The sequence below is a fragment of the Cyclopterus lumpus genome, chromosome 5 (genome assembly GCF_009769545.1).
Source record: "Cyclopterus lumpus isolate fCycLum1 chromosome 5, fCycLum1.pri, whole genome shotgun sequence".
In the NCBI taxonomy this organism is placed as follows: Eukaryota; Metazoa; Chordata; class Actinopteri; order Perciformes; family Cyclopteridae; genus Cyclopterus; species Cyclopterus lumpus.
The window spans coordinates 17412846-17439252 of record NC_046970.1 but is presented as its reverse complement, the minus strand read 5'-3'; the positions used below and the strand labels follow the sequence as shown (position 1 = coordinate 17439252).

Below are 26407 nucleotides of genomic sequence, written 5' to 3'. Positions count from 1 at the left end.
CTCACACACTGCTGTGTCACCAGGGCCTGTTTTTAAACATGTGGCTGTCTCCTGCTATCTACACCTCAGCCAGGGAAACATGCCAGAGCTACACTTACTGAAATACATACTTTTTGTTCATTGTTATAACGAAAGGAAAAAAAACATTCAAGGTCTAATCTCCGTTTAAACGGACTACGACAATTTTCTTTAAATATATTCATTTATGCTCAGCTAGGTAAAAACAGTAATGTTTACAAAGTATAGAGAATATATTATAGTGCTATTAGTAACAAATTACAAACCAGAAAAATCATCAAAGAGACAAAAGACCACAGACGACACTGAACCAAACAGGTAGCAGCACATTCCACACAAGTCACCAAAAGTACTGCACAACACCAAAATGGAGAACTACTTTCCTCTAATCAACAGTCACTGACACACGATCCACAGACACACAACATGCTACTCCACTACACACATCAACGACAGTGTTGCATTAAGTCAGGCGCTAGCTTTGTGTATTGCAGAGATGAAGACCAGTTTGACCCTAAATTTTTTTTTATTTTTTCTTCAAATTCTGGGTGTCAAAATCATTATTTTTTTTTTTCAATAAGTTTATCCTTCAGATGACATATTCCACTTGGTTTGTCAGTGCTCACTGAATCAAATCATTAAAACTGTTTCTCCTTTTCAGTTTAGTTCCAATATGCTGAGAGGAAAACAATAGTCTGAACAAAATATTGCCTAAAATAACTATTTAGTTGAAGTCTAAGTAGTGTTGGTATCCATAGCGTCAAATTAAATAAAAAAACAATTTAAATACGTCCGGTCACATACTGTGCTGCTATTACTCTGTTTGTATGTTTGTATCGTGTGTGCTCATGTGCGTGCACTAAATTGTGTTACGTTGACACCAGCTGGCGGTGTGGAACAACAAAGCTTGGAAAAAGGTGCACAGTGCATGGCGTCGATCATGGCACGAAAACACACACATATGCGGGGTGTGCACAGTTACAGAACCTGAAAGACATAATACACACAATGAACAAACAAACCAAGCAGCAACCAGTAGGGAGACACAGAGTGGGAACACCAGCACAGATTAGCAGAGAAAGAAACCAGCAAGCAAGGGTTGACTACCTTCAGGGACGCCCGGGAATAGGGAGGCACCCGGCCGTCGTATTTCCCTGAGATGATACCGCAGGCCAGTGGCGACCACGTCATGGCCCCCACACCTGACAGCAAAAGATGTGATCCATCATGACACAATCACTGACTCATAAAGTTGGAGCCCTTAAACACTAGGCTCTTGCTGTACAAGTTGAAATCGTGGCTCTCACCTATCTTATGGAAGAGCTCCGGTAGCTGCACCTCCACCTTCTCCCGCTGGAACATGTGGTACTCGGCCTGCTCGCAGATGGGAGGAATCTGGTTGAACTGTCGCGCCACAGAGTACGCTTCCTAAAGGACGTGGAAGAAACAAAAACAGGCTTGTATACAGTAGTATGGCATAAAAGTAATTGAAAGGTCACCGTATAGTTATAAAAGTATATTTTGTCATACATATTTTTTTAAATAAAAACATAGTTTAGTATGCCAGAAAAACCTCAAATAGTGAAATATAATCCTAAAAATGTCATAATATACAAGTACGACATATGAGGAACATTAATGAAGATCAGGAACATGTAGGATACAGCAAGGTCAGGAGTAAAAAAATCCTTGGTCTATTTTGTAAATTGATATTTGCTGTAATTATTTTGGTGTGTTGTCTTCAGATACATTGAGTCTCACCATTATCTCCATCGGGCTCCAGCGGGATGTTCCCCAGTACATGGCCATGCCTTGGTTTATCACATAGGTCATTGCTCGAACCGTTTCTGCAAGTAAAAACAAATAAACATGTTAAAAACATGATCCATGCAGGAGAGGGACTGTTGTGTTCACCGAGTTTTATGTCCTCTGCTGTTTTTCTCTATAAAGTTGTTCTGTATTATTTATAAGCGACGCATTTGATATCATTTACAATCTCAGGAGAGAAGTGGGAAAGCTGATTTTATTAATCAGAATGTGGAGTGATTCATACTGATGACGGGGACATCTATTCATGACAAACACTTAAATAACATTGATGTAAAAATCCAGCAAGATTATCTGTGAGCTGCAAAATGCTACAGGGGAAGATAAGAGCCCAGTGAAATAAATAAGAGACGACAGGCATGTTCACACCAGTAAGTCGAGAGAATCTTCACACGCTGGACTAAAGCTTGTGTATTTTAAAAGGAGAGCGGGTTAAAACATGTTTGATTCTATAAAATATAAAGCCATTAGATAGGAGTTTCATTTTACAGACATATCTGACCCTGTGTGACGGCGAATGAAAACCTACATTACCCAACTTTAATTTCCGTATTTTCATTGTGTTTCATTGGAAAGATAGCAAGCATGTTTGATAACGATCGGGGCGTCCCAGACAAGATCAGGATCGCCAGGAATAATAAAACAGGGGCGCGTCGACCCTCAATCATCCTGCATCCCTCCGTCTATTCACCTCGCTGGTGTGTCGCTTCTGAAAAGTCTCTGACAACCAGATCAGCCTTCCTATCTAGTGGGCGCTTGGCTTAAGAGGGTTTCTCTGTAAACTGAGAGAACATCAGGTCACCACTTCTTCATTCTGCACACTGCCCTTCAGCTACAGACAGAATAAAACACACCAGATGGTCCAACTACTGTTTTGAACACTGAAACTCAAAGCTGTCCATGTGAACTGCGTGCAATCTTTAAAGGGCAGATGAGCAAAAGAATTGCCGAGACGTATACGTCAAACAACACCAAATACTTTGGACTAACAAGACACTAAAGCATTGTGAAGGAGCTGAGGCAGTGAAGCATCACACTGAAGGCAGGAAGACGACCTCTGACCGACCTCTGTAACCCAAAGGGGAACTTCTACACTGGAGCAGATGCATACTGTGTGACCAGCTGAGCCCACACACAGTTAGCGCTCTGCCATTTAAAAAGGTCCCCAGCATCAGTATATATTCTCATTCTGACTGTGGAAGCATCAGGACAACATGCAGCATGTAAAAATAGATATTTCAGTTACAAGAGGTTTGTATATCTGAGTCTTGGCATTGCAGTAGTCATAGAGACAGAAAAGAGGTGATTTATTTAATGTGCAATAAGACAAAACATAAGGAAAACATGGTTAAGTGTGTGAGAGGGACATAAATGGTGATGATTCAAAACCGATAACGTACAACAATAGTAAAATTACCTTCCATAGGTGTATTAGGGTCCGGTCTGTTCGCAAAAACCACATCCACGTAGTCTAACTGCAGTCTTTCTAGAGAAGCTTTTAAACCTAGAAATAAGCACCAGTTAGTACAGCAATAGTGAATCTCTGTTGTGCTACATTATTTTTCTTTATAAAACTATCTAAACACTGCTGAAAAAAAAAAGCAGAGGATTTTCAAACTGTTTATTGTCCCCAAAAGTTTCCTTGCAGCCCCAAGAGTGGGTCAATTATTTTTAAAAAAAGCTTTGATTCCCGTACAAGCCAAAGCATCCAATTAGAAAGTATTTTATTACTGCATGTTCAGCATTTAATCCAATAACCTGCGGTGTTGCTTCTTACCTTCTATAATGTGTTTTCGGGATAAACCTCTTTCGGTCTCCGCTCTGAAAAAAAAAAAAAAAAAGACTTTACTTTATAAACAGAATAACGACACAACCTGCCTCCTACAATATAAATAATACATCTGACAAATATGTTAATGAAAGTACCTGACAACAAATCAATTCGGATGACACATGATCCCACGACCATAAAAAAATATATATACACAGGAGGGTGGGTTCTCATTTGAGTCAGAAAAGCAGCCAGATGAAACTTACTTTCCACCCCAGAAGATCTTTGTTGTTATCACCAGAGTTGAACGTCTGAAAATAGAAAATGAAAACACATCTGTTACAACATCTGCCAAACACTGAGAAGTATAGCAAAAAAAAACAACAACTCATGATTAGGAGGAGCTTGTGAGATCTAAAGTCTACACAAATCATATATTATACGTTTTAACAGCTGGGATGAAATGCCCCGACACCCGTTTAGTGCAATCATACGTTTTCACATTATTCTTTCAGTGTCACGCGCAACCACATCCCACAATATGTAATATGTGTGACTGTGCCAGAACCCGGCTGGCGCCAATGAACAAGTGTTTGTAGGCGTATAACCTGACAGTGCTATACAAATGTCCAGGACAGACAAAGTAGAGGATAAGGATGAGAAGTTCATCCATTATTTAGCATCTTTGAGGAGGGACACAGGAGTGTGGGCATGGCACGACTGCACGCATTAATCTTTCATCTTCCTACCTCACAGTTCCAGTTCAAAACACACAGCCTCCCAATATGTGCAAGGACGGATACGATACAAGATTAAGGATGCTGGCTGGGGCGGAAATTAAAAAAACAAAAAAACAAAAAAACTCAATTTAAGTGTGCCTCATACCTCCATCCTTTCTTCTTTATGATGTTTCCGAGCACCACCTCTGCCCTGTGAAGCAGACGTTGACAAGATTAAATACAGATAGTTTTGAAAAGATAAGGGCATGTACGCCCGACTGTCTGAGGAATGATGTTGAATTAAAGAAAACAGTCCAACACATACTGTATAATGCATAAAGGAGCTTTCAATGGAAAGAGCACCTGTTTAGGACTGGTGTGTGTGAATTAGCTGCCAGGTCACGGAGCCTTGGACCAGCTGTGCTATGGAGCCATCACTATGTCACTGATTAGCAGCCACAGGGGTGCTAATGAGTGACATTATGATCAATAAGGGGCTCATTAGGGCTGGGCAGAGATCCGTCAGTAGGATCTCTCTCCAGTCCTCTTACTCTGCGTCTCATTAATTGTCACAGTTTTCACATGAAATGTATTTGGTGCTCCTTAGAGATAAAACAATGCACTGACATTTCTTTTGGATTTATTTTGGGTGCAACGATTAATAAAGCCAGCTACTCTAATCGATGCAGTTTTAAAATAAATTGTGTTTTATTGTGTCAGAAGTGTTGTTGAAATCTACAAAGACCATAATATATGTCATCTATGATGATTAGTGTTCTGTGTCGAGTGGCGAGACAGTCTGACTTGTGGTTATGGTAATCACAATTATTTAAAGCAAATGATTTAAGCAAAGCTGCAAAACATTCACTAGTTTCAGCTTTTTAGTCTTTTTCTGCTCTTCTTTGTTCTTTCAAGAAAATCATCTGAAGATTAAAAGAATGAAAATTAAATAAATTGCCAATTGCAGGCCTGGCTAGCGGTTAAGTTACCCCCGGAGGGAGTTGCCCATAATTGTATTATTACTGAGAAACAAACTGTCACTCATTTTGAGAAAAAATATATTTACTTAATTAATGGAGGGTGTGAAATCTTTACTTAATAAACATTTAACAATTAAACATTTCACATCCTCATCTCCCTCCAATTTCACCAACCTCTCTTCTCCCTGACAGGACAAGTTATTAGAAGTTGAACTACATTTATTTTATGCGATTCTACACATTTTTCTGGAAATGTAATTGCATTTATATGTTGTCATTCTACTCTTCTAACCACTTAGAGCGCTTTACACAACATGTGTACATTCCCACACACATTCATACACTGATGGCAGGAGGCTGACACGCGAGGTGCTGACATGCCCATCAGGATCAAAGCATTCACACACAGTACATCGTGCTCAAGGACACACACACACACACACACACACACACACACACACACACACACACACACACACACACACACACACACACACACACACACACACACACACACACACACACACACACACACACACACACACACACACACACACACACACACACACACACACACACACACACACACACACACACACACACACACACACACACCACACACACACACACACACACACACACACACACACACACACACACACACACACACACACACACACACACACACACACACACATTAATGGATGCTTGTAAAGGATGAGTAAGGTTGTATGAAAATGCTAATTTACATTAAAACTACACATTACATTTGGACATTGTGATACAGTATGTATAAGGGTCGAGCTTTAATATTAAGCCCTGCATGGGTTTTTATTGTGTCTCTTGTTTATCACGCATTAAAAAATACTGGTACGATCTGCTGATCCAAAAAAAAAGCACAAGTACCACGACTTCTAGCCAACGGCAGGACTCACAGCTTTTGAAACAACGGGCACTGAAGTACTTCCCTGAGAGCAATAGTGTCTGTCTTTGTGTGCATAATAGTGTGTGTGTGTGAACGTGTGTGCGCGTGTGTGCACTGCATAAACATAATGTTGCATTATTCATGCATTTACAATATTTTATTACTTTCCGATTTATCTTTAATTATGCTTCCAATTTGTCACTGGTTTCAGACAATATCATGCAATTACTATGCATCTAGAGCAAAATGCCTAAGCCTGAAATAAATGAATTGCGCTCTTAAATGCTTTGCTGCCATGTGTGTTTGCTGACAACAGCAGCTCCACGGGACACACAGAGCATGTTTATTTGTGCAATTACACATTTTTATTTATATTTCTGAGAACCAGTAGCCTGCATATTGCAAAGGATACGCTGGTTAAGAACCACAATCAATATCTAAATATCTATATGTGCTGAATGTTTGTTTGTTTGATGTCAGTTTCTCTGTTTTGTCGGGCTAAGCCGGAACACGCATGCCAAAACAAACAGCCGACTGCCATGTGTTGTGCACGAGCAGAACCGGGAGTGTGAGCACAGCTTACAATCCTCATTTATTTGTCCACTCTCGCAACACAGAATCAACATTACAGCAGCCGACTGTACAGCCACCAGCACATACACTTCATGTACTGTAAGTCTGACTGAATGAAGGAGTCGCAGTAAGCCAGAACCAAGGACTTCACACGAAAGCTTTTTTCCATTCTGATGAGCAAAAGTGTGTGATTTGCTCTACTCTCGCGTATGTGTGTGTAATATAAGCTCCTCTGGAGGAAGTTATCAGGATTAACACCTGTGCAACACATACCGAGCCGTGTGACATGCCGTCACAAACATTTGCACGTGTCGAACGGATTTGTCCTTTCTCGCAAACTGTGGTCTGTTTTTTGGAAGCGCGATGATCAAAGTCATTGTTGGTAAAACTCCTGTGTCAAAGATCAACCTTTTCTGGCCCTCCATCCCAAAACAACAAACCGATTGTTGAAAGCACCCCCTGAATAATGAAGCATGTGTTGATGACGTTCAGCAGACAACAGCTGCTGAGGAAAACCACTGAGACCTGCTGTGTGTTTCTAGTCTTTTTGTTTTGTTTGGATTTTCTTTTCTGAGGCTCTGACGCATCTCCCCAGAAATAATGGCAAAACTCGGCTATTCCTTAGAGGATTAAAACAAAGGGCTTGGGGCTGTTAATCATAGATACCGTTTGCAAAGGATAATCCCCTAGATTATTTCAAAGCACCCAAGTTACTACAAAGCCAGATTAATCCATGCTGGAATTGAAGCATCAGTACAAACAGCAATAAGGCAACACTAGGCTGCTTTTTGAAGTTAAAAATATCAACACTGGCTGTCCTGTAAATTTAGACCGTGACTATGAATATGTGAACCCTCGTGAATGCAACAATGGTGGTGACGAAAAGTCGGAGATCAAGGCTGCAGACATAAATCTGTTGTGTACACTTGTTGAAAACAAATTAGGCTCCATGACAACTGTTGATCATATGGATTGTGGCTTACAAAAGGACTTTGTTCCTGGAAAGACACAATGTTTTTCAAAAGTAAAAACTTTGACTTGCTCAAACAAAGCCCTATTGTACAAGGATGATGTCAAAGCATCTGCACATCAAACTGAAACTATTTGCGTGGGCACAGAGTACTCAAGTAAAGGAAGTCTGCCCTCCATTTTGTTTTAGTATTATTTGGTGTTACTGCTCACTGCTATGTGACCTGTGGCACAGGATATACTCACTTCCCAGCAGCGTAGACTTCTGCTGTGTCAAACAGATTGATGCCATTTTCATAGGCCAGAGTCATCAGCTGCTCAGCCATCTGTTGAGAGATCAGGGGAGAAGGAAGAGAGAGGGGAAGGATGGGTTGAGGGACCACTGATGTGAGGTGTTAAGACTTCAACTATTAAACTTATTTCACAAGACTAAAGGCCTCCGTGGTTGTGCCTTCCTATAACATGTGTTTATTCTCTGATTTTTGACTCCCTCTGGCAATGTGTTTTCCCCAATAAGTAAAAATAGGCTTCTAGAGCAACCCAGGATGTGCCAGATCATGTGGAGGGTTTCCATTCCCCAGCTTTGACTGATGGAGGATGACAAAGTCCATCTGCTCTCACCTCATCCGTTATCTGTCCACCGAACGTCACCCATGTTCCTACAGAGGTTGACAGGGAGGTGGGGTCAGAGTGCAAGTATCTACACATACATGTGCACACAGTGGAGCAAGTGAGATAATATATGTTCCACACAAGTGATACTGCACATAGTGTACAAGAAAAGAAAAGATCAAACAAAAAAAAGAAGATCATATATTTGAGCCATTTCTACTCCTGGAACTTCCCACTGAACTACATTCTGTGTAAAAACACTTGTCTTCTTGTTTGAAAACAAAGGACCATGGGGTTACGAATTCCTCTCACAAATCTGCTAGACAAAGTCTTTGGTTGGGCAGTTAAACTTCTCAGTGTGTCTCATGATGGAAAGGTTTCTTACCTAATCCAAGGCAGGACACCCGCAGACCTGACTTCCCAAGGTTTCTGTCAAAACAGAAAGAATCACATTAACATTAATGCAGCACTAAGGTGGCAGTGATTTGTGTTATTTTGCACTCCGGCGGTGGCTATGACCATTAGATTTGGACTTTAAACCTCATTTGTAAATTGATTGAGCGATTGATAAATAATATATAAACAATCCTATCACTCTTCTGTAATGTGAGGAAAGCATGTTGCTGCAGTGGGAACTTAAAGTTATAGAAGCTAAGAAGAACAGGGGTTTTGTCTGGATATACAGTGCTGACAAGTGTGTTGGATATATAGGAAGGACAGTAACAGTGTTGGGTTAGAGTGTGTGTGTGTGCGTGTGTGTGTGTGTGTGTGTGTGTGTGTGTGTGTGTGTGTGTGTGTGTGTGTGTGTGTGGTGAAATGTCAGAGAGGATGTGGGTCTTAAGCAGGCCCACCATGACATCTACTGAAATTTGTCACAGCACACCAGGATCCCTCAGCCGCCATCTGACTAATATCTCCCACAGCAATACGGAAGCTTGACTACTGACAACCACTTGCTCCTAAAGCTGGCGTACCTGAGCCTATCACAGTGCAGACGGACCCCTACTGCTGACAACACAGCATTAGTTGTGAGCACCTTTAACATTTTCGAAGACATCCATGGCTCTTAAATAAAAGGAAACACTGAAATAACGGATCTGGTTGAATTTGTTATATTCTTTTTGAGGAGGAAATTGGAGTCAATCTTCAGACTATATTAGTTTCAATATATCACTGATCTCAGAAAGGATTAAACATACAGATGAAGTGTGCTACCGCTGGTCAACCTATTTCAAGCTCGCAGTGTAAAAAGATAAAAGAAATGTGGCATCAGAGATGATGTAACATGTGCAGGAGTCAAAGTGAGCATGTGGGAGGATATCTAATATACTGCCTGTATAGAAATACAGTTGAAATGAAAAAGAGTCGAGAGGAAGACAGAGGATAGGTGTGTTCTGTGTGCAGATGTGTGTGTGTGCTATATGACTGCGAGACTGTGTGTGTGTGTGTGGGTGTTTTGTGAAGCCATGATAAGATTGCTGAATTGCTGCGTTGACGAACAAAACACTTTAATGTGGTCTGAACACAGAGTCCCCTAAAACCGTTTACAATAAATATGTAAATCTCAACAGTATCCCATCTCCTTTAAGTAGGCTAAGTGGGCTACATTTGTGTTTAAGTGAGAGAAAACAAAAGGCTCTTAAAACGCTTTAGGTTTCTTTTTGATGCATCTCCATACACGTTCCATTTTGTGAGAGTTAATCCAGTTAAATGCTCACTTTATCATTCAACCTCATTAGTTCCACTCTTTCTTCACTAAACCACCACAGATCCCTTCATTTCTTTGTTTTCTGACTGAACATATATCAAATCATAACTAAAGTCAACCTTCAGTCATCAGAGGTTTCAGTGAGATTGAGTAATATTGAAAATATAATGAAATCATATCCAGTTTGTGTATTTGCAAGTTAAGCATTGGGGTCAAACATATTTACAACAAAAAGCCTCATTAAAAAGATATGGTTTGGTCAGTGAGGTCTGTAATCGTGTTATAGTTTGACTCCGAGAGCACGAGGATGTCACGTATAGGAGGAGCCCGCTGACTTATAAGCAAACACGGTCAGTCATCAGGGAGACGAGGGAAAGATAAGAGCAGTGGGACCAGATGCCCTTACGGTGCACCAGTGTGACAAGGTTAACACAAGTCCCCTCTGGCAAACCACGAGAGCTGATCTACAATTAACTGCCTCTTAATTGCATGAGTAAAATAGCCCCTTGAGGGGCGGCTGCTCAACGTCACAAACTGAGATAACCAAAACCAAAAGCAGCTTACTGGCTAAAATTGTTAATGGAGTATATTTGCACGTGTTTTTAATGACGAACAAAGAAGTTTGTCTGGTGCAAAATATCCTTTTCACTCAAAGTTCATCTTGACTGAACCCTTTAGCAGAGTTTGTCTCTAAACACTGTAGAGTGCAACGGTACATTCAGCACCGGGTCTGTTTGAAGCCTTGCACTTTTCCAGATTTTCCTAATCCTAATGTGATTAAATGAATTAGTGTTGCTTAATGTGTAAATACATGGTGCACAAGCATGTTCAGAGAAAGAGATGCATAGTAAACCTGTCAAATGAGATTGTAAACTAGAAGCAACTGGATACACACATGCTTCATGAGTTACACCATGTTCATCAGCATGTTAGGGCTTATCACAAAGTGAAGCTTACTGTGTATGTGTTGCATAAGCACGCTTTAAACATGAACACTGCACATACATCACCAGTGCATAAAAAAAAAAGGAAAAAAAGAAGTAACCAGGGTAACGGAATACACACAGGATTGCCATTGCAATTGTTCTTATTGTAAGGATGTCCCTTTGTCAGCAAATTGTTGTGTTCAATATTGTACTAGACTGGCCTTGAATACTGCATTGTGCGTTGCTGCATTGTGCGTTGCTGCAGTGAACCTGTGCCAGGGCCGGCCAGCAGCTGGGTGTCAGGTTGCTGCTGAGCCTCAGCAGATATGAACCACAACGGTAAAGTCATCTCACACCCTCCTCAATGATGAAGGAGACACGGCACAGCACTGGACCGCCACAGCACTGCAGCCGCAGGCACAAAGCCTGATGAGACACATAGTGACCATAGCACATGTCCAGTCCGGTTGTTTACTTTGATATACTAGGAGACCTTTCTAACATTAGCCTTCTGATCCCAATAGCCTGAAGCTCAAGTGGACAAGGCACGGTTTTCATTTTGGTCTGTTGGTTTATTTGATTACGGGTGGCTTGGAGATCTATTTGGGGCTTGTTTACACACAGGTTCCATTTCACTTCAGCTTGACACAATGAATCCCGCTTGTTTACGTCAATCTTTCAGCTCTGCTGACAACTTTGGCTGCCATTGATGGAAGCTGACTTGTGGAAAAATAATGGAGGCTATTTTCCTTTAACGTCAACAGGGACAGTCATATCAGAGGTCATCTGACCCTTCAGCCATGTATTACTGATTGATTGGGTTGTCGTCTCTGGAAGAAAAATATTAAATATAAAAAAGAAAGATATATTCTATTTATTCTTGCCTATAGTTAGTGATATTTAAGCACAGTTAACTACGTGATTCATGAGTCAATATGGAATCCAAATAATATCCTGAATAGTGCAGAACCTTTTACTAACCAAACAAGACAAACATTCAAGGACAGATAAATAGCAAGCATGTCAGTGATACAAGGCACATGCACAGCACGCATGAAAACGGCATGATCACTACTGAATAACCAACACAAAACCGACTGGTCGCTCGTACAGTTGACACGAAAAAACAAAACAGTATGTTGTGTTACTTTAAACACTCCGACAAGACACATCTGCCGCTCCAGCAAAAAAAAACAAATCCTCAGGAATGAGAGTCTGTGACGAGTTCAGACTACCGTGCGCGTTTTTAAATCATAACTCATACAGAGCATCGTAGGAGCAGATCTACATCATTTCTTTGCCAATTGAAAGCGCTATACCAAAACTATCCCGTTAAGAGTTCGCTCTTGGCGAACGGAGGTGTCAAAGGTACAGTGTGAGAGTACAGCATCCGGAAGGACCGGAGGCATCGAGTCGGTAGACTGAGTGGGAGAGAGGACTTAAAGTCAATGTCAGCAGACAGGACAGGACAGGACAGGGTGATGAATGAGGAAACAAGGTCGCAGAGCTGGAAAAGGAACGTGTTGAGAGATATGTTCACCAAGCAGAACTATTAATACTACCTCTATCGTGGCTTCAACTTCAGAAAAAACACAGACCGAATGCCACTAGCTCATGTTGGCTGCAGGTGGTTTCCTCCTCCATTCATGTTTATGGAACATCCAATCCACTTTTAGGAAAGAGCGGCGGTTGAGAATATTAGATTAGAAACGTCCCGACTAGACAATAAAATAGAGGAGGATAAGTGTGATCCTGACAAAAGCCACTTGTACACATTAAAGCAACATTTCCCCCCGAGAATTAAAATGTTACCAGCTTGTCAGCTGAACGGTAACAAGCATGCACTATTTATCCAATCATCTTCCACTCCCCTCACTGGCATGAAGCATGAATGGTTGTGCACTTCATTCTTCAGAATTCTGCCACAAGGCTTTATTTACTTGTTGCCAGCTGGATGACCTTTTTTTTTCTCAAAACACAAAAACTAAATTCGTGTTTCAGATCAAGCCCAAAATAGATTTGCGGGGGTGCAAGTTGTGACTGGAGGTGAATGGGTAAAGGGTTTCCTGAGTTAAACTGTTTTGGGAAACACTCCTATCTGTTTTCTTTCAAAGACTTAGGGAGGGAACAATTTGTTTATCTAGCATAAAGACTGGAAGCACGAGGAAACAGCTCTGTCAGAACTAAATAAATTAAAAATTAAAAATACCAGCACCTCTAAAGCACCCTAATTAATAATTCATATCCCGATGTCTTTGCTGTACAGGACACGCCGTGACTCCTAAGACCCAATCAAGTAGCGAACGCGGGCGTCTATGTCATCGTTTCTGAACTTCTCCGTATACAAACGTCCAGATATGCGTTTTTAAAATGGAAACATAGTCGTGTGGACATGGCCTAGGATCTATTATCTTGTGAAGTTATCAAACAGACACTTAATGATGTGAATAAAGCTACGACTGCAAAAAGTGTTTAAGCTGGTACATTATGAAGAGCAAAACATATGTAAATCTTACACAATCAAACATCCATCCATCCATCCATCCATTTTCAATACCGCTTATCCTCATTAGGGTCGCGGGGGCGCTGGAGCCTATCCCAGCTGACATAGGGCGAAGGCAGGGGACACCCTGGACAGGCCGCCAGTCCATCGAGGGCACATGTAGGGACATACAACCATTCACTCTCACATTCACACCTATGGGCAATTTAGAGATCAATTAACCTGCAGCATGTCTTTGGACTGTGGGAGGAAGCCGGAGAGCCCGGAGAGAACCCACGCTGCCACGGGGAGAACATGCAAACTCCACACAGAAGGACCGCTCCGACCGGGAATTGAACCCACGGCCCTCTTGCTGTGAGGCGACAGTGCTAGCCACTACACCACCGTGCAGCCCAGACACACAACAATCAAACATACCAAGGACAATTGTGTAAATTCACATTTAGTGTCAGCCATGATTCTCTTTAAGTGTGGTCAGGTTAAGTCATTATAGTCAAAACTAAAGTAAGTGTGTTCTTACAGACAAAAGGCAGGTCTTCGGACAAATACAAGAACCACATAGAGCCGAGACTGTTTCAATGACTTCAGTTTGGTTATTACACTTTTTTCACAACATTGCCTTCTATATGTAGTTGTCAGTAACACATGTTGAATGTGATCACTTCCAGGCTATATATCATCAATCAAGCAATCCCTGTTTTATGTACAGATTGTAAAGCCCTCTGAGGCAAATTTGTGATTTGTGATATTGGGCTATACAAAATAAACTGAATTGAATTGAATTTTTGTTCACTGCTCAACTATTCTGTTGTAGTGGAGAATACTCAGCATAGAAGCTGCAGACGCTCTAACTTTCATTTCACTGGGACTTTCAAGATAGCTGTCAATGGCAGTTTATTTCTTTTTTACTCGGGCATAAACAGATTGTCGGCTCAGAGGGTTTCCCTGAGGCTGAATTTGTTTTACTTCTTACTCGGGTGTTTTCAAAGGCTCTAGTCTGGGGATAAATCTGGCAGTGCCCACAGGGCTGGAAAATAGTCTGCTTTACGCTTGAGAGGAACGAGGGAGAAACTTACTCGAACCTTGTAGTTCCTAGTCTTAGCAATGTTTATAATACGATATTTGTGATGCCACACAGAGTTGTGCTCCAACATCTTGACATGCTTTTAAATTTTAAATATAGCCAAAAGCTATATATTAATTGCAGGAATATATTCACTGACAATCCAATATTTTATGAGTCAGTGTTGGAGTTAAAATGGCCAAATTTTCTGGTATTAGCATTTTTATTTAATTTCTATAGTGTTTGGTTTCCTTAGTCTTCTATGATTCCTATTATGGATTTTGGATCGTTGCTCAGAATAAAACAAGACACTTCAAGATGTCCCTGTGGGCTTTGGGGAATTGTGATGTACATTTTTTCAATCATAAGATAGAGGTATATATATAAAAATGTTCAAACTGTAACAACTAGCTCCAATTAGCTTGTATTAGATCACCTTGCTGATGAAAAAGGGATTCCGTTGGCAACTGTATTGATTTAGAGCAAACTGCCTTGTGCCGGCTGCTTAAAATAAATTCTGATGAGGTTAAATATGCACACGACTAAGCATGATGCTGCAGGGTACATGGGATGTTCCCCTGCTGGCCTGTTCTCTTACTCTGAAGTAAGCTAAAACTCTGGCCTCCTGGAACAGCACAGCCTCACGTCGACTCGTGCTACATTATTTCCTCAATCGCACATTATATAACATGCAGTTCAAGTGCCTCTCATGCAGAAATAAATGCTGAACACAAATCTGTCAAAACCAGTCTGTTGATTTGGTGCTCATTTGTAAATCTAAACCCATCCCCTTAATTTAAGCAGAATAAAGGCCTATGGTGGCAGCTTTATGAATATAATAATCTGACACACAACATTCAAAACATATAACTGTGGACATCTACTGAACTTTGGACTAAATCATTAAGTTAAATATAATTCCTGCCCACATATATATTATGAAACAGTATAAACTGACTGACTACAAATTAGAAAGTGAGTGAATAAAGGACTAGTCTTCTTAGCAATCCACAAAATAAATAATAAATATAGGCTATTTCTAAAGCATTTAAGAAAATACCATGCAGAGAGAAATGAGTGGTGCTAACACACACACACACACACACACACTAAAGTCCATCAGTGAGGCAAAGAAGGAACAGCTGTCTTCATTTTCTCCTTCAACATAACGCAAGTGTGTCCGTCACATGATGACACCCTTATAGACACATAAGCAAATATTCCACAACAACCCCTCCCATCTTACTCGCTTTATTATACCCCAACATAGACAAAGCATACAGAGGAACGCAAGCCTCCATCAATAAATGAACCATCCCACCATTTGGCACCGTTCTCCTCTACACGCCGAGAGCAAACAGATGGTGCATTTTCTGTGCACATTTAAGATGGTACCTAAGTGGCTACTGTGGGCCTGAAATCTGTGGGCCTGAAATCTGTGCTGTGGATGAGTCTCAGTGTTAACATCAGAGTGGCTCCTGTATGTGTGTTCCGTTCAACTAACACAATGTATTTATGATTCATATTTCAAGGGGGAGTGCAGGCTGTAGAAAGCTGGTTCCCTGATGAAGAGCCCTCAGAATGCAGGAAAACGTCCCAGCATGCACCCACACTCATGACGCCCAAAATCTCACACCCACAGCTTTTGTCACGCAAAGCCTGAACGATGCATGCTTTTGAATTTGTGTAACAAAATACTAGGGAAAAAGATGATGCTCAGGACAAAAACATTATGATGAGTTATTTTCTGCAATTGCAGCTAATAATGCAACGAGGAAACATTAAACCTATATACTAATCATTAATAAGCAGACATTCCATTTGTAAATCTTTGACACTCTGCTCCCATTTCTGACTAGATAAACTCTGCCATCTGTTACATCAAGATACTTCAAGGTGCACTAGATGAAAACAGAACTGGTGGGACAGGCTTTTTTAAGGTCTTATCGCTGTAATTTATAATGATACATCACAGCTTCACACAACACACTGGTGGGATTTAAATGCCATCAACACTTCCGGTAAGTATTAATTGTTGCTGTGATTCACTTTACAACCAAAAGTGGACGTCAAGAGATGTGAGGAATCCCACTGACAGTCTGGGCTCAGGCAAGTTACTTGTAGATTTACACCAGGAGAGTCAGCTCTGATTTACATGGCCACAGCAGTAACTGATACGGAGTGCAATACAGCCGAACTGTGGAGCTCAAACAAAATGCGACTAAGAACATTACCGTGCGTTGACAAAAAATTAATCCTCCTAAAGCACAAATGATATCAAAAGCAGTTTAAGAAAAAAGAAAACACAGAAATGGCAGTCCAACCAAAAAGTGATACGTCTTCAAACGTATTGACCTCCGCATTACTCTTCAGCAGTTTATTTGCAGTGCCTAGGCAAATAAAAGTGTCCCTTTATAAGTGTACTCATTCCCTCAAGACCCTTCCTGGGTTTGGTGCTTGGTAGAAGAGCTGATAATCGGACTGTGAAAAGCAGGGGCTTTATGGGATTGACTCCCTACCTGCACTGCCTTCCCAATCTCTCAGATATTCTACCATTCCCTGAGTAAGACTACTTTACATAATCATAAGCCATTTTGTGTGCATCATTAATTCAGTCCTGACTGAAGCCATTAAATCATTCCACGGAGGAGGTGCAGGCTCTCACAGTCAAGCTTGATGATTTTAACCAGTCATATCATTGGTGTCACATTAACCAATTACTCAGTCTGTGGTGAGGCAGTCGACTACAGCCATCACAATCCCTCCGTATACCTTGACAAGATTTTTACTTTGATGGTTTCTTTGACCTTGTGGGGGAGGTCACCTCCTACCTAACCTGCATCCTTGCCCATGGATGAAGACTGACAGACTTGATTCGAGATTTCAAGGAAACGGAGAGGACCGTATGCAAATGAGGCTGATCTGAATTCCACACCGCTATTCTGCAGTGGGGGTAATCGCGGAAAGTTTTGCTGGGGCAGATAAGCTTTAACAGTATTCTTCTGTGGAACAGTTATAAAACCACTAACCTCCTCAACTGTCAAAATGGCAAAATGAAAAACTCCAAACTAAATTCAACGGAGAAAAAAAATCCTTGCGCTCAAGGATGAAACGATAAATGTTAGCCTTGTTAGAGGGCTTGCAAGCTTAAACTCTGAGAGGCATGTTTGAAAGATACACAGTGACATGAGCACAGATCACTCCAGCCTACTGTACTTCCTCTTGGGCATAGTGCCTCCACCAGCATTAACCGTAGCACTCTCCCTTTCTTTCTTTCACTCTCTGCTTCCTTCCCTTTCAGTCGCATTTTTACAAAAGCACAACACACAATGTCGTAGCCTCGGTGCATGCATCTCTGCGCCGCATGCTGCATTTAGGCCTACATTACCTTCAGATTACATCAGATGCAAGTCTGGTTCACAAACACAGAGCCCGTTATGTACTTTGGACTTCACTGGGGAAGCGAAGAACACAAACAGCCCGCTGGCCCCCGCAAGCTGAAAATTATTTAACTCATTCAATATCATTAGCCTCAATAATGACAGCGAGCAAACATGGCGAGGCTGCCGCGAGCAAATCAGATGCAAAGGATTGTTATGTCACATCTGACAACACTACTGAGGATGGGTAATGTGTTTCTTCAAATCAATGCCCAATCTTAATTCTGCAGTCAACGAAGCACTGATTCTGCTTAAAAAGGCTCATTTCATTTTGGGACTTGGAAAAATACTGAAATCAGTTGATTTCAATAATAATAGTTATATCAGAAATCATCTACCACTTGAATGACAATCATGTAAAGAGAAGAGTAGAAATATACAACAGAAATGCTCCTGTAGAATATTTATACAATAAAATGGTTAAAAACAAGACAAAAGCTCACAAGCTTCTGAATCTTCATTGGCCTCTATATTGTGAGCTTTCTGCTGCAGTTTTGATACAAACAGAAAGAGATATTTACACATCATATATAATATCACTCTCCAGTCAAGAAGTGTGTTCAGTGTTCTCAATTTTCTATCATCAGAACTAGCAAAACCTTTTAGAAAAAAAAGACAGTACGCCTCTGTAACATCACGACTCAAACCCAGGCTAGAAACATGGAAGTTACGATATTAAAGAGTTTTTGATATGATTAAGTTGCTTAAATAGAATGAATAGAGTATGAATGGAAAGTGGTTAAATTGGGATTTGTTATGTGGGGTCCATTTTGTTTGATGAACAAGCTCTATATACTGATGCTTTGTATGCACGCTCTTTATTTACATTCAAAGTACAAGTCTTTATCCTAAATTGTGACATATCTGCTGCAGTCTCTCTCTCTCTCTCTCCCATCATCTGCTGTTTTCTGTCTGTCTCTCTCACTATGGTGACTTTAGTAAGCGTAAAACAAGTAGTTTATCGATTCCGTTCGTCTCGCCGTCACATAAAGGTAAGCCTAATGTTATGCAAAGGGAGTTTTTAAAAAAAGAAATAACTACGGATGGATATCTTGCATATAAAGAGACAGCTTGCTGCCGATCATAACACACTGTACCGTGCCATGCGGAAAAGTACTCACCAACGCTGCCTCCAGATTGTGTGTCCTCTGCTATTCAATTGTCATTCACTCTTCTACTCTGTGCTTGAATGTGAATTGAGAGAGTGTTCTCTCCTTTTTCAGCCATTGTGTAAAATGTGCACTATTTGGAGTAATTCACCACACAAATGGAAGATATTTGCATTTTGCCATACATATAAGTATAACTTTGCCTTAATGTTAAATATATGGTGTGTGGTAGAAACAGTTATTAGTCTTTATGTCTCTTTGGGTTTCCACTCACAAAAAAGCTCAATCATTTTCATTAAATATTAAATGTGAAAGTGTAAATACCACAATACAGCAGTAATCAGTAATCAACCAATTGAAGGGGTGCGATACATATTCAGTGCAGCGTTATGTCAACATACGATGTTGTGAGTTTTTGTTTTCACAGCATGTCACGGACACTCTTTAATGAAAGCAAGGGTTACTTCAATAGCAACAAATGACTCAAATAATTTATATAATATATATATATATATATATAAAAATTCAACAAAAATATCTGCAGTGATGATAATCAATATAAACCTACATTGTAATTAATCAAAAACTAAGGGATTATCAGTCTAAGGTAAAAAAGAAAAATGTATGATAATAGTATTCTTGCACCCAATCTAATCTAGGGAAAATACTAATCAATTTCCTCATTACAGCTGACTGCAGCTTACTGTACATCAATGGCCACAAGCTAAATTTAAATCACATGCCAATGAGTTTAAGAACAAAGATCAGCAAAAAATATAAATTGTAAATCTTTCCACCTAAGATCTGAGGTGAAAGCAAGTAGGTTAATTAATGAGTTACTGTTATAATAGCGATCATCAATATTTGCCAGGTGGGATTTGGCAGTACCATAGAAAATTGGACAAATGGGCAGTGATCTCTGTGATGAATTGTAGCTGGAGCAAAGAGGAATTTGATGAATGAAAATCTTCTTTAACTGCAGTAAAATTTAAACATGTTAGATAAGTCTTCATAAAACCTTATGGCCAAACATGCCCTACCTATACTTCATGCCAGTCCTCATGCTTTGCTCGCTGGAGGAAGGCACACTCTGAACAGAGAGCTGTCCAAGACTGCGAGCCACCATCGCCACGGCTCTGAACTTGCTGCGGGTGCCTGTGTTCGGGCTGTTGGCGTTCTGTCGGTTTAGCCGGTCTTCCGTGGTGCGGCTCACCCCCCCACGGTGGTCCGTACACACTAATGACACCTGCATCCTGGCTTTTGGCCGGTCGTCCCAATAGAAGATAGTCTAATTAACTCCCAGAGATGTAATGTTTGAGGACCTTGAAGCGTGAGAAGGATCAGTCTGTAAGAGCCACCTAATCCGAATCCAGCCTCACACACACACACACACACACACACACACACACACACACACACACACACACACACACCGCGCCTCCTTTAGAAATCACTGCCCAGTCGCTAAAGTGACTAATCTCACAATATTCGTTAGGAAAAAAAGAGGAGCAGGAGGCTGGGAGGGCAGATCAGAATGGATTCAAACAGTGACGGCCCGCTGATCAGGTGAAGACAAAATCCTCAAAAGAAGTCCAAATACAAGCACAACAATACAGCATCTGTCTCAGCTGCTGTGAGAATCAAATATGCAATCACTGCAGACTTCAGATACATAAAATGCAGGTACAAGTACAAAGCTTTAAATCTTTTAAAAAACAGATTTCCAAAAAAACTAATCAAAGCTTGTGTAAATTTCCCTCTGCAAGTTTTTCCTTGATTCATCCGGGTGTCCTCCTCTCGCTTTATCGTTTAATCAGAGGCTCATCAGAGGCTGACAGGCAGATTTAGAGTCTTGCAATTTTCTTTTAAAGCTGAGCTCAGTGGTAGAGATAACACCTCTTGCCGCCAAGCTTTAAGAGTGGAAAAGCATAGATCCACACAAAGGGATGGAGAGAATAAAACACGAACACACAGTTCCAGGAGGTTTTCATCTCGCCTTCTGCGTCCGCCTTGACAGTTGTGCTGGCTGCTGGATATTCTACTGAATACTACTGCACGTTAGCAAAAGGGCAACCTCATATTCACTTGCCTGGCTTAAACTTACATCTGTATGGCTTGTGCTCAGCGTAAAGCTGCACACAGGCAAGAGATGGGAGGGGGGAAGAGAGAGAGAGAGAGAGAGAGAGGGAGAGGGAATGTGGTGGGAGGGATATAAAGAGAAGCTATGAGGAGGAATAATCAGAGAGCTACAGCAGCGTGAGAGAGCAAGGCATGGAAATCTGCTGTGTTTACAGCAACATTCTTAAGAAAAGGGTAGTGCATTTTATTTATATTTGTTTTCTCTTTTTGGTCTGTCTGATGCCCTGCAGTGCTAATATAGTTTATCCGTCAGAAGAAAAAGGAGGAAGCTGAATACTCACTGGTCAGGACTTTGCAATAGCCTATGGCTCTGGGAAAGGGGGCTCTCACGTGGGTGTGTTCAACTGCCCATGAAATATGCATTATGTAACTTTATCTGTGTAAATACATGTTAAAGGCAGGGCTGTCTAAGACTGAACTGGCACCCTGGGTTTGTCCATACTCCTTAATTCCTTTGGATTCCCAAGTTTTTTTTAAAAATAATTAAAATTGCATAATAAAACACATGAATACATTCCCGTATAACATCTGCTATTAATGGTTATTAGATACTCATCTAATGAACAATGAGAGCATTCTTAGACGAGGTGAGTGGTAACAAAATGATGATGGGTGGAGGTTGAAAGTAAACACCACAGTAATTGGAGTAAATGCAAAAGTGGATGCAGATTGAAGGGACAGAAGATTAGACACACGCTCCCAGTAATATAATAGTGAAGCTTATCTGAGTGGACCAGCGAGTGTGCTAGGAAATAATTAAAAGAGATGCCATCAGGAGCAGACATGTATTGTAAAGCAGTCGAGGAAGCAACCTCCATCATAGAAATCTAGAAAACAGGCGATTGCTAACTGACAGCTTTATTCTTGGAGCCATGACCTTTGGTCCCGAGACTTAAATAGAGCCCTGAGGGGAGAAGTGGTTTAATTCAACTAAGATATGATTTAAATTTCACACTGTGTGAAGAGAGCAGAGAAGCGAAGCTCAAGACAGCCTAGCAAATTCTCCCTCCTTTAACGAAGTGTGTGAGCGATTTAACAGGACGCCCCTGATGTAGCATTAATGTGACTGCATAGAAGTCTCTGCAGTGGCAGCCGAGGCAGCATATGGGCAAGATCGATGGGCTCGTCACCTTTGCAGCGTTATGTCCTGCACACATTTGATGCTGATGCCATTCGCTCGCCACTAATTTCGACAAAGCAGTTGAGCTTAAGAGCAGTCCGACATGGCGTCCACAGGGTACAGTCCATGCACTCACAGAGTGCTGTGGAAACGTGATGTCGCGGCTCACTCGGCTCTGCTCCAGGGCCCCACAGGAGTCGTGACATAGGAAAGGTACTGAGAAGTGGGCGAGGCTAGGGACAGGAGCTCAGGCTGCACAGATAGTGTGTCAGTTTTGTGATTCACATAAATCCATAAAATAAGCTTGACAAAACTCCGGCCTCAGCTAGATATGGGAACACTTCCCCGACATCAGCATGCCTTATGATAGTCGAGCAATGGGGTGAAATAGAATACATTTACTTACATAAAACATTCATCCCGCATTATATTGTTTAGGCTTTAATACCCTGCCACAGCTTTTCATGGCTACTGAAACCATGTGACGACTGATTTCTTGTCTTTACTAAACCATATGAATTTTTTGTTGAAACTTGATTTATCTGCATCTGAAAATCCACACATTTGACTGTTGTGCAGTGCAATGTATAATAATCAATACAAGCATGTATCATCCGACGGACTAGTAAGCATCACCTAAATGAATAAGTGAAACAAAAATGTTTCACTTATTGACACTGTTGCAACCCATATTGGAACAGTGTGTATATATATATATATACACATATACACACACACACACACGTTACTTTTCTTAATAATAATAATAATCCATTTAATTTATATAGCGCTTTTCAAGATACTCAAAGACACTTTACATGTTACATTAATTACAGCAATGCAGGGTTTAGTGTCTTGCTCAAGGACACATCGACTAGGGCGGGGATTGAACTGCCAACCCCCTGATTGAAAGACGGGCATGCCAACCACTGACCCACAGTCGCCCTAAATTTATTTAAATGACATGACACCAAATGCACCAACGCCTTGCAATTACCAGGAGCTATAAACAGTTACAAAAATATGCCAACAGAGTGAACAACAAATATGCTCAATCCAATACACCATGCCTATCACACTTACTATGATTTAATAATTCACAACAGGCACATCTGCCAACTCTCTTCAGATTCACAGCATGCGTTTCATTCGCTTTTACTATGTCTGGAAAACAAAAAAGGACCAAAAGACCAGATAAAGAGAAGAGGCGATCATTAGATGACTGACACTTTTATCAATGCATGATGGCGTGTACGGTTTCCTTAAAGAAATCACAATGTCAGCGGGTGTTGCTGCGAGCATGCCTGACAGACATTTTAATAGCTACACCTACTGCTGCTAAGTCGAGAGATGATTGGTGAAACATTTTATATTTCTTTTGTTAGAAAACTGTGACCTTGTTCCACATGTGCCCACTCAAAAATCATACAGCGCAGTCAAGCTATTGCTGAAGGGGAGGTCTTTCATCTGCGTGACATTCGAGCTCCATAAACTATCTCTGTGTTCATTTCATTACAGGAGTTTTCACTTGCGTGACACATCAGACTGCATTGCAGAGGACACGTCGCCTCCCCTGGCCTGCTGGGGATCTCAGGGTCAAAGTCAATCTGAACAAATGCTTACACATATTATCTCATTTAGCCTTTCCATGCACACTTTAATTAGGATTCTTTTCTTAACGCTAGTATTGAGTACTAGCGTTAGTACTGCTCATGGGTCCCTGATTTTAACCTTAGTAAATGAGTAATTTTTTCCATTTTATGTATTTCCTCCACGATGTCCAGCCACTGTCCTTGGCTTGGGGGGTCACTTTTAATCCAGTTCCTTTGTGATGGCCTTTTTAGCTGCTAGTATCAAGATTTTATACAGATAATTGTCTTTCTTATGAATTAGATCACCATGTATTAGTCCCAGATAAACGATCCGTGGGTCCCTGGGGATCTTATAGCTTAAGATCTCCTCCAGAGTCTGAATGACTTGGTCCCAGTATGTTTGGAGTTTTGAGCATTCCACCCAAATTCCCTCCATTTTCTAGAACTAGTGGAAGTCTGTTGCGTTGTACACATGGAATGCCAATCACTATTCGACAATTTAATGTTGAGTTCTACTTCCCATTTCAGTTTTACATATAGTTACTTCTGATTCGTTTTTGTAAACTACTGTACAGTTTGGAGACCAACTTTGAGGGGGTTTGTTTGTAGGCACCTGTCAATACTTCGATCACTTCATTACCTTCTGATGATATTCCTTTTTTAATTTCTGTATCGTAGAAGTGTCTTAGCTGTAAATATCTGAAGAGGTCCCTGTTTCCTAAATTAAATTCTCCTTTTAGTTTAACAAAAGTTTAAAAGTGTTTCCCTCTATAAGTGTACATACTGCAATTATTCCTCTTCCTCTTTCAGTTGGGTGATTTAACCCAATGCACGACTGTTCTTTTACGATAAAAAGGAATTTTTGTAGCAATGCAAAGGGACACAATTGAACAATACCTGAGAAACAAATCCCATAAGTTATCATTGTTAGCGCTCAGCTTGCTGTTAGATCGCCCTGCTGAGCAAATCTCAGTGAAAAGAAAAGAAATCCATCTCCTCCCACTCCACATATTATCACAATGTCCTCTTTGAGTCATGGCCTTGTCTCCTTGATTAAGTGCCTGATTTAGTGGTTATCCCAAAATCTACTGAGCTGCTAAAACCCCTCTCAGACACTCTGTGTGTGCATACAGCGTACTGATAGCGCCCGGCGTTTCATTCTATGTGCGGGGGAAGGAAGGAAAGCTGCAGACGTACAGCTGGACATGTGTGTTTCTGCGATCACTACAGCAGAGTAACATTCATCAACAACAGCTTTCTTTTTAAGGGGCGTGCAGACGGAGAAGGAAAACAAAAGATATTCAGATTCCAATTCACTACGTAGCCCAACAACACAACAAACAGCTGGAATAAAAAGCTGTAGAAATGCATCTCACTTACAATACTACATCCCTTATTAACAATACAAGAAAGGAAAGCTGCAGACACACACACACTAAATGATTGGTTTTGTTACGCCCTGATCGGGAAGAAGGGTTGGCGATCATCGCATAATGAAGCCGCAGTAGTCTGTCCTGGCTGCACAGAAGGTTTTGCTTGGACGGCTGACAGCCCACATACTGCAGATGAGCAGCTTCAGTGGCCGAGAGGGAAAGACAAATACTGTATTTTTATCTTCAGAACATTAGAAACTACTCTGACCACGAAGGTACGGTTGGCCACCGTCATAAGCAGTGATCCTTCACCACAAGGGCAGCATTAGCTCATAGTCACTGGCTCTCTGAATCATTTCTACACAATGAGCCTAGACAAAATACAAAGAATGTCCTTAGCCACCGAAAAGGGAAAAAGGACTACCAAATCTGTGTCTCCTGTGGTCGTTCACTAATTTGGTGTCAGGGGCAGTCTGGGCACCTCCATCGAGCTGGGATTAGCACATGAACTGGCATCCAGAGTTGCTGCAGGGCGCTAGGCCTGAACTGTTCAAGCTAGTTGGTTAAGCACTGGCTTTATTACTGCAGAGATCCTCGACAATTAAACAGGGGAATTACATCTCAAGGCAAAGAGTCCTTCATGCTGAGTAAACCGAATAACCTGTTCTTAACTGCTTCCTCCTAGTGTAGCCTTCTTCTCTAGTACACCTCTTATCGTTAAGTTTAGACAGTGTATCCACAGGCAGCAGGCCAGGAACATGTACTGTGTGACAGTCAGTGATTGTTGGTGCACTGTTCACCACGCTGAGAATGACCACTGTTGTATTATGTTTAACTGTTGGCCAGCTGTCTAATGGAAGTTAAAGTTCCACTTACTGAGGGTTTAATTGAACAACATCAGTGAGGATTTGAGTAACAAAGTGTAAAGGATAGCATCCCTGAGATGGGAGTTGCGTGTGGATACGTAAGTGGGTGAAAGAGCTTAAGAGAGCATGGAAAGGGATGTGAGGTTAGACAGATTGGACAGTGTTGATCAACAG

At 41.1% G+C, this 26407-nt stretch overlaps 1 protein-coding gene across 2 annotated transcripts in view; it reads right to left on the bottom strand.

Annotated features, from left to right (window-relative positions):
- kcnab2a (potassium voltage-gated channel, shaker-related subfamily, beta member 2 a) overlaps window positions 1–26407 on the bottom strand; it is a 69819-nt gene that overhangs the window by 4968 nt on the left and 38444 nt on the right. For both annotated transcript variants that reach the window (XM_034532236.1, XM_034532237.1), the window contains 10 exons: window positions 8780–8823; window positions 8404–8441; window positions 8029–8108; window positions 4502–4546; window positions 3883–3927; window positions 3623–3666; window positions 3263–3349; window positions 1780–1865; window positions 1326–1446; window positions 1126–1220 (listed from right to left, as the gene is read on the bottom strand). In XM_034532236.1, coding sequence (XP_034388127.1) covers window positions 1126–1220; window positions 1326–1446; window positions 1780–1865; window positions 3263–3349; window positions 3623–3666; window positions 3883–3927; window positions 4502–4546; window positions 8029–8108; window positions 8404–8441; window positions 8780–8823 — 685 coding nt within the window. The remainder of the gene's footprint in view (window positions 1–1125; window positions 1221–1325; window positions 1447–1779; window positions 1866–3262; window positions 3350–3622; window positions 3667–3882; window positions 3928–4501; window positions 4547–8028; window positions 8109–8403; window positions 8442–8779; window positions 8824–26407) is intronic.